The sequence below is a fragment of the Solanum tuberosum genome, unplaced genomic scaffold, assembly GCF_000226075.1.
Source record: "Solanum tuberosum cultivar DM 1-3 516 R44 unplaced genomic scaffold, SolTub_3.0 scf00106, whole genome shotgun sequence".
NCBI classification, from domain to species: Eukaryota; Viridiplantae; Streptophyta; class Magnoliopsida; order Solanales; family Solanaceae; genus Solanum; species Solanum tuberosum.
In genome coordinates, this window is record NW_006239032.1 from 871,962 (window position 1) to 885,685 (window position 13,724).

At 30.3% G+C, this 13,724-nt stretch overlaps 2 protein-coding genes across 2 annotated transcripts; both read left to right on the forward strand.

Moving 5' to 3' along the window:
* Positions 1-5,940: 5,940 nt before the first annotated feature.
* Positions 5,941-7,833, forward strand: LOC102590108 (tubulin beta-2 chain-like). Its single transcript, NM_001288277.1, is given in 5 exon segments — positions 5,941-6,198; positions 6,200-6,208; positions 6,211-6,398; positions 6,508-6,777; positions 6,963-7,833. Coding segments are annotated over 5 exon segments (1,344 nt in total). The 5' UTR covers positions 5,941-6,004; the 3' UTR covers positions 7,646-7,833.
* A 2,324-nt stretch (positions 7,834-10,157) lies between these two features.
* On the forward strand, positions 10,158-13,684 carry LOC107060952 (uncharacterized). The gene is made up of 7 exons (XM_015309579.1): positions 10,158-10,420; positions 10,650-10,893; positions 12,223-12,423; positions 12,509-13,187; positions 13,292-13,398; positions 13,492-13,551; positions 13,656-13,684. Exons 1-7 carry the CDS (start codon positions 10,232-10,234, stop codon positions 13,682-13,684), a joined length of 1,509 nt encoding a protein of 502 aa, XP_015165065.1. The 5' UTR covers positions 10,158-10,231.
* Positions 13,685-13,724: the final 40 nt, after the last annotated feature.

Here is a 13,724-nt window from a genome sequence, read left to right on the forward strand (position 1 = left end):
GGGGGGGGGGGGGGGGGGGACTCTTAGAGACATAAAGCAAACGTTTTATTAGTTTTAGTAATCCTTAGTTTTATTTTTGAGTCATCCTTGATACTGAAAAGTAAAATACGAGAAAATTTAATAACAATAACATGTATATAATATGTTAATATATAATAATAATAGTAGTATTATATATCTAACATATAACCCATTGTGCCGAAATAGATATTGATATATTTTTCACTATTTATAATTTAAGACAAATACAACAACAATGAGAGAGGTTTAGAAAATTTTGTGATTTTAAATGATAAGAATCAATTAACTAGATGCTTAATTTTAGGATTCTATCACTCTAGTGATAATTTACCGGATTAAGAATATGTTAAAAGTATCTTTTAGTGTATATTATGTTAATTTATTTGTTTTACCAAATTCAAATATAAAAAAAATAAAAATCAATAGTAATAATTGTTAACTAATTGAGTGATTTTTATCCCTTGTCTCGATTTGAAGAATTGTTTACGAAATAACTTCTTTTTTTAAAATAAAAAAATTGGTACCATTCATGAACAATTTATATCATGGCCCCAATTTATTTATTTATTTCAAGAAAACTATAAATTTTATAAGAAAATGTTAGATCATAGTTTAAATCTATGCAAGTTAATCAAATATCAGAATTTGTTTGTAAGATTAAGAAATACATAAGCAAAAATTAGATCGAAGTCTAATATTATTTGAAAGAATAATTTTTAAGAATTAAATTTGAACTCGTAAAAATTTAGATAAAGTATAAATAATAATTTAAAAAATATATATTTACATAAATAGACCACCATAGAAAATTACACCATCTGTCACCCTTTAAGATTTAGGCACATAATTAGCAGAATAATTAACAAAAAATAGCAGGTTTTATTCTATTCTTATCATATTTTAAAAAAATCATACGAATAAAAAAGGTATTTAAAAGAAAAAGTCTCACTATTGATGTTTTACCTTTCTGATGTTAAATCGAATTTCTTTTTATATTTAAATGATGCATAAAAAAAAAGTTTGAAAGTTAAATAAAACTATATTAAATTGAAGTGTCAAATTTTTTGGAGCAAATTAAAGAAGTTGGAGGGTTAAATAAAACTATATTAAATTGAAGTGCAAAAGTTTTGGAGCAAATTAAAGAATTTGTATATGTGTGGCCAGATTAAATTAATTACTTTAAACAAACATATTGACCCACTCTCGTCACTTTGTGGCTTCTGTATTAAAATTATTTTTTAGAGGTCAATTGAAAACATGTAAGAAATTGTATTTTTTTTTTATTGAACCATTTTCATTTACTATCTTGAATATTTTAGTAGCTTTTAAGAACTTATCTTAATAAATAATAGTTTATCACTCTTATAACATGTAAAAAGATAAAATTAAGTTTGAACCCACATAAAAGCACATATACCCGCAACTCGCCCCTCCCCACATTAATTTTTTTAAAACCCACTTCAACTCGCCCCGCATCCCACCCGCCTCGCACAACCTTAAATCCGCCCCGCATCCGCCCCCGCCCATTGCCACCGCTATCCAGCTGGTCCCCTTTAACTTTCAAATTTCAAAATTCCTTCCTAAAATGATCGTATAATAATAAAAAAAATATTTAAAAAGATTTGAAATGTTTAGAAATATATAAATACATCTGAGCAGTAAATTCACGATATGTTACGGCCAGTGGCGGAGCCACCTTATAGTAAGTGGTTTTATCCACATCTCTTCGACGGAAAATTATATTATTTATACATAGTTAAAATAATTTTTTAGATATATATATTAGATGCCAACTCCCTTCGACTACTTTGTGTGTCTATTTCTTCAAATTTTAAACCCTTTGTTAATTTTTTTTGTCTCTGCCAATAATTACAATTTACAACTCATCTACCCCTTTCTTTCAAACCCTAAAACGCTTTTCGAACCGTGAAAAAAAATCATTTTGATAAGTTTATACATATTTATCTCTTTTGTCCCAACATTTATCTCTCTTCTCATTCGTATCCCAATTTTGTGAGATCTACCCATTTTTTATACATATTTATCACTATATCTCTTATATTTATTTATTATTTTGATAAGTTTTTTGTGCATAGTGATTTAATTTGTTAAATGGTTTAAGTTTATTTTGCTTGATATTTTTAATTGTATGTAAATCATCATGTTAGTATTATATCAATATTTAATTTATTTTTAATTCATCTATGTATAATATTGATTGCAAATTTGAATATGTACATTTGAATATAACAAAAAAATTAATTATAAATTTTATAGTAGATAATTAAAATAATCATAATATTAGAAGTGCATTAATACTTGTCTTTTTTCTTAATTTGACTCTCAAAAGTATTTTATTAAAAAAAAAATAGAATACAATCCACTTATCAAAAACATTTTTCAAATGAATTAACCAACACAAATTGCTTTTTTCAAAAATACTTTTCTGTAAAAAAAAAATTTTAAAAAAAATACTTCTAAAAATAAGTACTCCCTCCGTTTAAAAAAGAATGACCTAGTTTGACTTGGAACGGAGCTTGAGAAAAGAAAGAAGACTTTTTAATCTTGTGGTTCTAAATTAAAGTTATGTCAAATGTATCAAAATACCCTTTAATCTTGTGGTATTAAACATGCTACGTGGAAAATTGAAGTTAAAGTGTTGCCAAAAAAGAAAAAGGGTTATTCTTTTTTAAATAAACTAAAAAGGAAACTAGGTAATTTTTTTAAAAAACGAATGGAGTAAATTTTAGCAGTAATGCTAAATAAACTCTTTGACTGAAATGATTGAAATAACCACTTGAAAACTGTTGATTGGAACATGAGTGTGCATGCAAAGACAAGATGATAATCAAAGAGATCAAGCAAAGGAAAGGAAATTAATTACTCTCTCCGATCTCTCCGTTTCAATTTGTTTGATTAATTTTTCTTTTTTTAATTTATTTAAAAGAATAACTTTTTTAGTAATTAAATCACCTGACATATTTAAAATTACAAGATATAAATATGAAAGAAACCTTAAAATCATAGACTAGTCTCAAACTTTATTAAAGCCCATTCTATATAAAAGTGTATGCATATATCAATGTATATACACAAACATATGAAAGAATTAGACCAAAAAATATATACCATTTATCCAATATTTAGAAGATTGAAAATGATAATTAGTCATACATATTTTTCTTACACTAATTGCCCTTGATAATTGTAGCTTCATAAAAATTTCATGTGAAGCCTTAATACCATTGTTGAAAAACAATAGTACCACAAACATCAATAAATAAGTATAGAGAATACTTTCTTTAAAAAAAACTCTATTTTTTTCAAAGATTTTTTTAAATCTAATTTAGATTAAAAAAACCTAATGAAAAAGTTGAAAAGATATAAAAAGTATCTATAGAGGAAAAAAAATAAAAATTAAACAATCAAAAATATTGAAAATAAATGGTCAACATTGTTATAACCTATCTACAACAATGAGAGGGAATATTTTCTTAAAATTATTTTAACTAGTAAGAATTAATTAACTAGATGTCAAAATAATAAATCAGTTATAATAAATATAAAAAAAACAATGTTGACTTTGATTTTTCTATATTTTTTATTGTCTTATTTTTTTTTTCTCAATAAATACTTTTTACACTCTTTCAACTTCTTCATTAATTTCTTTTATCTAAATTAGATAAAAATAAAAAATAGAGTTTTTAAGGAAATATTTTATCTATACTTTTTTATTAATGTTTTTTGAGATATTGCTTTTCACAATGAATTAAATGCTTCACATGAAATTTTTAGAAAGTTACAATCATTCTTCACTCTCTTTATATCAAATTGAACAGTTAATGTTATTTTTTATCATTATATTTCTATTACCATTTAATGCTTGAAATATAAAGTGTTTAACTGCATATAATATAGAGTATTATTTATAAATGTATGAATTAATTATAATTAATAGATGTTAGTCACTTGCTTATGATACATTACCTTTGATTTATATATAAAATACTTTATTTATTTATATAAAGTTTGAATTGTTTAATTCAAAGTTCTAAAATATTTATGCTAAAAAATAGATAGTTTTTTTTTTATTTTTTATATATAAATATATATTATTTTTTACTGATTTTAATATCATTTTAAGTGTTACTAGAATTATTTAATTTTTTGGGGCCATAACATTTTAGAGAAATAAAACATATCTTGCTTTATATTTGAGCCATCTTGATGCTAAAATATAATTTGAGAAAATTTAAAACAATATTATGTATAGATATTATTAATATATAATAACAGTACTATTATATACCTAAAGGAAAAAAAAATATACCTAAAGGCTAAAATATAATCAGTTGTGCCTAAATTTGAGATTTTAACGGACAAGAATTGATAAATAGATGCTTAATTTTAGGATTTTATCACTCTATTGATTATTTATTGTATTAAGAATATGTTAAAAGTATCTTTTCATGCAAATTATGTTGATCTATTTTTATTATCAATTTCAAATGTAAAAAAATAGGTCAATGGTAATAATTGTTAAATAATTGAGTGATTTTTATCCTTTGTCTCGAATTCATGAGTTGTTTATAAAATGTTTTTTTTTTCCGTAGAATTCACAAACAATTTATATCATGGCCCAAAAAATCTTTTTGAGAAAACTATAAATTCTATGGGAAAAAATGCTAGATCATGATTTAATTTTTATTGCAAGTTAATGAAATGTCAAAGAACTATCTAATATTTATTTATAAGATAAAAAATGTATGAGCAAAAATTAGATTGAAATCCAATATCATCTGATAGAATAATTTGTAAGGGTTATATTTTCCCTCGTAAAAATTGAGCTAAGTCTAGATAGTGATTTAGATTATTCTCTTTTTTTTTGGTTGTTTTTTTGTATAAATGGACCACCACAAAAAAATTACAACATTTGTCACAATTATAGATTTAGGCACATAATTAGCACAATGAAGTACTTTGCAAAAATAGCACGCTTTATTCCATTTTTTGCCATATTTAAAAAAATTCATATGATTTAAGAGAACTGCTTGAAAAGAAAAAGTCTCATTATTGATGTTTTACCTTTTTGATGTTGTTTTAACACGTATTGAACACTTACTTATTATTTCATAATTTTGTTTTTCTCTATGCCAAATATTTTCATAGTAGTGCTATCTTGTACCAATTTTTCTGCTACGTTTGTCATTTAAATTATGAATATGTGTCATTATGTAATGATATAGAACGATATGATCTATCAAAACATTGTATTCATTAAAACAATTCAATACAATATAATATTATACATTATGAAACAATATGTAACAACAATTTAAACAAAGTGTAACAAGAAATATAAAATTGAAGAATTAAAATGTAACAATATTAAATTAGATGACAACATGTCAAAATCTAAAGTAAGAATCCTATTCCTATGTTACACTTATATAATTCTTTTCATATTAGTTAAGTATTACTTTTTCAATTTTATGAGCGTTTGTGAAGTTACATTATTATTTTGTCGCATCAAATTATTGTAGAAGTCATATATATATTTTATAAATATTTCTTATTAGTTAAATCGAAATATCAATAAAAATATCTTATTAATAGTTTAACATATTTAAAATCGAAAAGGGACACCTTACCAAGCTCCTCACTTTGTGGCAAGAGAAAAAAATCAACGTCAGTCTGAAGTTCTGATACAGCTGGTCCCCTTAATTTTCAAATTTCAAAATTTCTTCCTAAAATGATAAAAAAAAATATAAAATGATCTGAGCCGTAAATTCACTATCCGTTACAGCTCATCCGTCCCTTTCTTACAAACCCTAAAACGCTTTTCAATCTCACTATAAAACACCCCACCCCCTCTCCTCCTTTGTCCCTACATTTATTTCTCTTCTCATTTGTGTTCCAATTTTGTTAGATCTACATATTTTCCTTTCATTTCTGCATATTTTCTCCAGATTTCAGTTTCAAAATGCGTGAAATCCTTCATATTCAAGGTGGACAATGCGGTAACCAAATTGGTGCCAAGTTCTGGGAAGTTGTTTGTGCCGAACACGGCATTGATTCTACCGGACGATACGCTGGTGATTCTGATCTCCAGCTTGAGAGAATTAATGTCTATTACAATGAGGCTACCTGTGGAAGGTTTGTTCCTAGGGCTGTTCTTATGGATCTGGAGCCTGGTACCATGGACAGTATCAGATCTGGTCCTTTTGGACAGATCTTCCGTCCTGATAACTTTGTTTTTGGACAATCTGGTGCTGGTAACAATTGGGCTAAGGGACATTACACCGAAGGTGCTGAATTGATTGATGCCGTTCTCGATGTTGTTCGTAAGGAAGCTGAGAACTGTGACTGCCTTCAAGGTTTGTGTTTAGGCATTTTTTCGAGCATTTCGTTTTCATGTGTTGTTGTTGTTGTAGATCTGTGCAATTTGATGGATTTGTTGACGTTTTCTCTGTTTGATTTTTCCAGGATTTCAAGTGTGCCATTCATTGGGTGGAGGAACAGGGTCTGGTATGGGAACGCTTTTGATCTCAAAGATCAGAGAAGAATACCCAGACAGAATGATGCTTACCTTCTCCGTTTTCCCTTCACCTAAGGTTTCTGATACCGTTGTTGAGCCTTATAATGCTACCTTGTCCGTGCATCAATTGGTTGAAAATGCTGATGAGTGCATGGTTCTCGACAACGAGGCTCTATATGACATATGCTTCAGAACCCTAAAGCTTACCACCCCAAGCTGTAAGTCATTTCAGCATCTCGATTGTGCTTTTCTTTGCGTCATCTATTTGATTATGTTCGATATTTATTGTTAGTTTTTGAATTTAACTCCTTGAATATCTGATTTGTTTGGTTGTTGAAACTTATTGTGGAGCATGTTCCATCATAATATTCACCGTTTTAATCTCCCTTTTTGAATGGAACAGTTGGAGATCTAAATCATCTGATATCAGCTACAATGTCTGGTGTCACCTGTTGCTTGCGTTTCCCTGGACAGTTGAACTCTGATCTTAGGAAGTTAGCCGTGAATCTGATTCCATTCCCTAGGCTTCACTTTTTCATGGTTGGTTTTGCACCATTGACTTCACGTGGTTCTCAGCAATACCGGGCTTTGACAGTACCAGAGCTTACACAGCAAATGTGGGATGCCAAGAACATGATGTGCGCAGCTGACCCACGTCATGGAAGATACTTGACTGCCTCTGCTATGTTCAGGGGTAAAATGAGTACTAAAGAGGTGGACGAGCAGATGCTCAATGTGCAAAACAAGAACTCTTCCTACTTTGTTGAGTGGATTCCAAACAATGTCAAGTCAACTGTTTGTGATATCCCACCAACTGGGCTTAAAATGGCATCTACCTTCATTGGGAACTCAACATCCATTCAAGAGATGTTTAGGCGTGTGAGCGAGCAGTTCACAGCTATGTTCAGGAGAAAAGCTTTCTTGCATTGGTACACTGGGGAAGGAATGGACGAGATGGAGTTCACTGAGGCAGAAAGTAACATGAATGATCTGGTTTCTGAATATCAGCAGTACCAGGATGCCACTGCTGATGAGGAAGGAGAATATTACGAGGATGAAGACGAAGAGGATGTGAATGAGAATTAATTTGGATGATGCCAAACCACAACTTCCTGTTGATGGTCTTTTGGCTATGGCAATGTAATGTGTCTTGATAGCTAGTGCTATCCTGTAATTTTTCAAAGACAATCTGCAGTGTTGTAATAGTAGTACTTCAATTCTGGTGGTTGTGTTCTATCTTGGTTTTATGACTATTAAGTTTCTATTGCTATTTACATAGCTGTCTATATCTTGTTCTATTTCATGGTTAGTAGTTAGTACCTTGATTTGTTGGTGTTTACAAGACTTCGATTTGCAGGTCCAAGTTGGTTGTGGCTCACTGGTTGTAACTTGAATGAGCCAGCAAGCTGGTTGAATCAATTAAGTTGAGAATGAAATTGCACTTGCAGTTTTGTGAAATTTATTACTTGTACTAGAAATTTATGAAGCAGTTTTCCATAGATGTTTTATTTGCTTCTTCCCTGGAGTTAATCTACGGAAACCTGTTTATTTGGTTCAACCATTATCCTTAGAATTGGATCTATGTGCATTTTGTAGTTTATATTCGATAAAGTTTCAATTGTGGATCTGTTTTATTATCATCACTTTACTCATTTACCTCAATTGGATCTGTCTTACTATTTGAATCTGTTAGCAATTCTTACCTCGTAATCAACTGAGGTTTTAAATTTGCAAGGCTTATTATCTAGCTGAATTTATCATGTGAAGTAGTCTATTTACGATTATTAATGACAATTACTTATTAGAGAAATCAGATTATGAATGACTACTCTGCTAAATACATTTATCATAACCAAAAGAGACATGGACAAAGTTATTAGTACATCAGCAAAGGGGTCATATGGTTGGGAGTAAGTTATTTCGGGGTTGACTATTTGAGGATAATTATCCCACCATGTATATGAGATAACTTATCCCATTACTAAGGTATAAATGGTGACAAATAATCTCATGAATACCTAATACCTCCAATCAAACGTAAGGTAATTATACCTTATATCCTACACCAAACGACTCCTAATTGACATTAAAATAATGACATTGTAGGACGTATTGTTCAGTGACATGGTGAAGCCAAGTTTGGACTTTGGACATTGCAGAGCCTAGCATTACTCAACCAATTTTAAAGCCACGCTTGCTTGTTGACCTGAAGGATGATATACTTTGTTAGCACTTAGTTCAATTCTACCTAATCAGGGTATCTGATGTACTATTATTTTATTGTCGGATTTTCTCATGAAAATAGGTGTCAAACACTTCAATATAAAAGTGTATGAAATAGACGTAGCTAGCTAGCGTTTGGTTATATATTTTGAGTTTTTGAATTTGGAAAAAAAAGTTTTCAAAATTTAATATTGTGTTTGAATATGCATTATACTTGATTTTTTTTTTGAAGTTGTATGAGTGGAAGTGAAATTTCACCCAAAATGTAGTCCGGGCTAACTTTTGGAAGTGTTAAAAAAAATCAAATTTAATGAATATATATATATATAATTTTATTTTTTAGAAAAATAAATCTATGGAAAAACTGGAGCTAGTCAAAGGTGAATTGAAGAGGATTTACACCTTGGAGCATTTTTATGGTTCAAAATAAATGATATTTTCAGTTTAAAGATGTATTAATTAATTTTTTTTCATCAGAATTACTCTCTTTAATGAGGTTTTCAACTACTCCCTCTATTCTTAATTACTTGTCCAATTTTTCTTTTTTACTTGTCAATTTTGACAAATCAAGAAAGAATAAGTTTTTTTTTACCTATTAATATTCTCAATTAATCAATTTTGAAAAAGGTAAAACTTCTTGAAAATCTCATTTAATTCATCAACTTCACAATTAATAGGGATAAAATGGTAAATTTACTATGTCAATAATTGTTTTCTTAATAAGTGTGTTAATTTAAAAGTAGACAAATAATTAAGGACAAATGAAAAGGGAGTATCTAGTTTTAAAAAAAGGTTGGGGAAGTAACAAAGAGGTAGTATTGACAAATTAATTCTTTAGTTAGTGTCATTTAATTAATTTTCTTTAAAGATCGATCTGCAACACTCCAAAAATTCATTTATGTTGTGGATTAGAGGAAGTATTTGGATAGTCAAAGAATATTTTCTTTCATTATTATTTTTTAAATATTTTGAATTATTAACTATTATTTTCTTCATTTAAAAAAAGAATAAATTTTTTTTTTAGTTTATTTAAAAAAGAGTGACCTTTTTTTTTCCTGACAATACTTTAATTTTCAATTCTCCATATGACATGTTTAATGCCACAATACTAAAAAACATTTTGTTACAATTGACATACCTTTAATTTAGGACCACAAAATTAAAAAATAAAACTAAAGAAATACTACTTTTTTTTTTTTTTTGTTTCTAAATATAAATATATATTTATATTCTTATGTTGTTTTACCGCTTTTTCATTTTTTTTAAAGAACTTTTTTACCTTTTTTGTTTTGTTTTGAGATAGTCCCGCGCTTATTATAAAGTCCTTCACATTCTCCTGCCCTTTCCCTCCTTATTCATAACTCCAACAAATCACTGCAATTTCCCCCCAAAAATTCTCCGCTCATTTTTCTTCCTTCTTCTTCTCCGATTTCTTCTTAATTCGCACAGATGCAGAAATCGAAAATGGGGAAGCAAACCAAACCAAAAATACCTGAAAACATAGGCAAAGGAAAAGTAACTCCTGTCCAAGTTGCTTTCATCGTTGATCGTTACCTCTCCGATAACCATTTCACCGAAACCCGCTCCACTTTCCGCTCTGAAGCTTCAATTCTCCTATCCAAATTACCCGTCAATGAGGTAATAAATTCATATACATTGGTAGATCCTATCAAAGCGTATCCAAAATTTAAGTTTTATGTATTTTGATTGATTTGAAACTATATGGATTTAGATCTACTATTGATTTTAGAACCTATAATGTTTAAGTCTGGGTTTGCGGCTGTTTTATGTATTAATAAATTATATTGAGAGCTTGATTTTTTTTTAATAATTGTTTTTGATTTTATGTCTTGTGATATTTGAACAGGCGCCGAGGAGTTTATTGAGTTTAGGAGCAATGTTGGATGAGTACATATGTTTGAAAGAGCAAAAAGTGTTTTTGGGGCAAGAGAAATTGCAGGTTCAGAATTTGTTAAGAGGGATGCAAGAAGTTATGAATGGTTATAATGCCAGTGCAACTCTGCTGCTGTCTGCCCCAGTGCCTGCTTCTTCAATGCACAATTCAGGCCCTTTGCTCCAACAAGCTATTGGGTCTTCACCAATTTCAGCAGGTTTCAATTCTGGTCTTTTTATTGCTATTTTAGCTATCCTCACCAAAAAGTTATATATAATTGTCTATGTGTTTGTTATACTTTTTCATTAGTGTTATATCTCATAGACCATAAGTGAAGTCTGGGGAGGTAAAGCATAAACAGATCTAGTCGTACTTCGTGGAGATAGAGATACTGTTTTCAAAAAACCCTTGGTTCAAATGAATCAAATAAAATTAATTATGAATGAGGAAATATGAAATGAAGAAAACATGACAACTAATATGAAAACCAATATAAAACATACAAAAAGAGAACATTAACAACATCATATGGTAATAGATATCAAAAAACAAGAAACTACATGAATAAGCCTAATACTAGGGAAAAGGAAATTGCCAAATTTGTTCACGGGGTTTGCTCAGTAGTTGTGAGTCAGTAGCTCCAAGATTTTGCCTATAATGATGGTATCCAACAAAATAAATTCTAATTGTTTTTGGGTTGTTGATACTCATTTGTTGAGCTGCAAGGTCCCAGACAGGAAGTACTATTATGTCTCTTCATACTTCGGCATTTGTTGAAGGTTGGTTTTCAACATAAATACACTTGGGAAACACTTAGGTCCCAGATTCCCAACTTATATAAATTCTTAAAACCTTAAGATATGTCACCTTGAGTCACAAATTCCCAATTTTGACATCGCGGGAGTTACAAGATATGGAGACATCCTTGTATTTATAAATCCTTAAGACCTTAACATAGTCTCTGTATTAACTTGAAGGACGATGTTGTAGGCCCACGCATCATGATGTTTCCTATTGGCTTTGCATTAAGCTTGTACCAGTAGTTTTTCAGTTATGACTGATGAACTTAAGTTGGATTTTATTCTTCTTTTGACTCTTTCAATCAACTAACATTTACTTTCAACACAAACAACCTATCTAACCTCTCAAAACTTTGTTTTTCTATACACGGATGTGATAGTCAAATTAGGCAATTGCAATAAGCAGTAAAACATTTGCTTGATGTCTTGCTAAATTTGGCTCCTCAATAAAGCCCATTGTGCTTATATTATATTGTTGCGGATTGGACATATATTCACAGATAGAATTGCAGGACTTGGAAGGAAAAAAATAGGGATGTAGCATCACCATTAACAAGATAGGATTGAGTTTGTGTCATTCCCATGATACAATAATGATCCATTGTTTTTTACCTGAAAGATCTACTATTCCATGTTCAATATGCCTATACTATTCCTTAAATGCAAGTATCAGGAGACAATCCATTCTTAGACCACTTATTTTGGACAATTTCTGTAGTGACATTAATCATTATCAAATTTGTCAGGTTATTGTTCTGCATACACTAGTCCAGTTCTTATGTCAGCATCAACACCTTCCAACACTGCTGCTGATATGATGAAATTTACTACTCCAGTTTCCATCCCGACAGCTTCAAAAAGAAAAGGGTCCAAGGATGTTTCAGATGTTTCCATAACTGCCAAAAAATCTCGTACACGGTCACCCACCAATCAGTTGCTACTTAAAGGTAAATTTTATTGATGTTAGACTTTGTGAATCTCATATCTTAATCTTATGGTGATCACTGAGTAGTCAGTACCCTTTTCTTGCAGGTGCTAGTGCAATGCCACAAGATGATAAGCATAACAACAATTTGAAGAGCTCAGCAGTTCAGCCATCAGATCCCATTGATGAACCCAAAAGGTCACCAGCCCAAGGATCTAACAATGCCAAGTGTTTGTCAGACCACCCCATTCAGTCCCCTCTAACTAATTATTCTGGTCCCAAGACACCTCCAATAGAATCGTCATCCCAAACTGACAAATCTATATCCCCACTTGGAATTTGTTCAACAGCAACTTCAATCAAAGAAGCTACTCCCTCTCATCTAATGTCGACTAACCGCATGATAATCTCTTCAGAAACAATTCAAGTGACCCCCACCAAACAAATAGCATACTATTCCATAGAAAGAAATCACTGTGTTTCGACTTCCTCACCAGTTAAAGCAAACTTGACTAGGTCTGTGAGGAGAGATCAAGTAAAAGGTAGGTTAGATTTTGATGCCTCAGACATTCCAAGTTGTTCAGAGGCACCACAAGTTCCTGACAGGATTTCAACATCTGATTCTGAGAAGGAAGGAGATACTTTTGACTTGGATTTATCTAATTTGGATCTTCTGGGTGAGAATTTTAATCTTTCTGAGCTGCTGCATCATTTCGACATTGATGTACAAGGGGTTGATCATTCTTGCCAGGACAAACTGGACTTTTCTCCAGAGTCCTTTTCATGGTATAATTTCTTGTTTTTCTGTCCATGAAGAAAGATTTCTTGTTACATCCATAATGCCAGCTTATCTATAGAAGCTAAGTTTCCATCTAATGTTTAATGCACAGGTCACCATATGAGTCTGGAAATGTCAACATTGATGGAAACCAAATAACATCACAGATTTCATCGACAGTTACCAAAGTCTTTTCAGAGAAAGATACAAGTTTACTAGGTAAAAGGGAATTCTTGACTGTACAATTGAATGTAAACTTCTTTCATGTGAAAGTGATCTAAATATATTTCAATTTTATCATTGATTCTTCAGGTTCAGATACTGTGAAAACTGTGAAATCGGTTACCAAACGTATCCAACTTTTAAGTCCTGGTAAGTGGTAGTTGCTTCACTTTCAGCTTTACTTTTTGTTTTGTACAAAGAGCTAATAGAGGCCATAAGACTAATCGATTCTGTATCATTTTACATCTTTGCAGTTAAGAGTAACAGAAGCTCGAGACATTAGAACTTGTGTGCAAGAAATTGACTAAATTCTTCAACAGATC

Bases quoted from the DNA above. Each gene is read 5' to 3' on its own strand.
- LOC107060952 (XM_015309579.1), top strand. From the start codon at position 10,232: ATGCAGAAATCGAAAATGGGGAAGCAAACCAAACCAAAAATACCTGAA. The intron at 10,421-10,649 runs GTAATAAATTCA...ATATTTGAACAG, and splicing joins CCAAATTACCCGTCAATGAG to GCGCCGAGGAGTTTATTGAG. The intron at 13,552-13,655 runs GTAAGTGGTAGT...ACATCTTTGCAG, and splicing joins TATCCAACTTTTAAGTCCTG to TTAAGAGTAACAGAAGCTCG.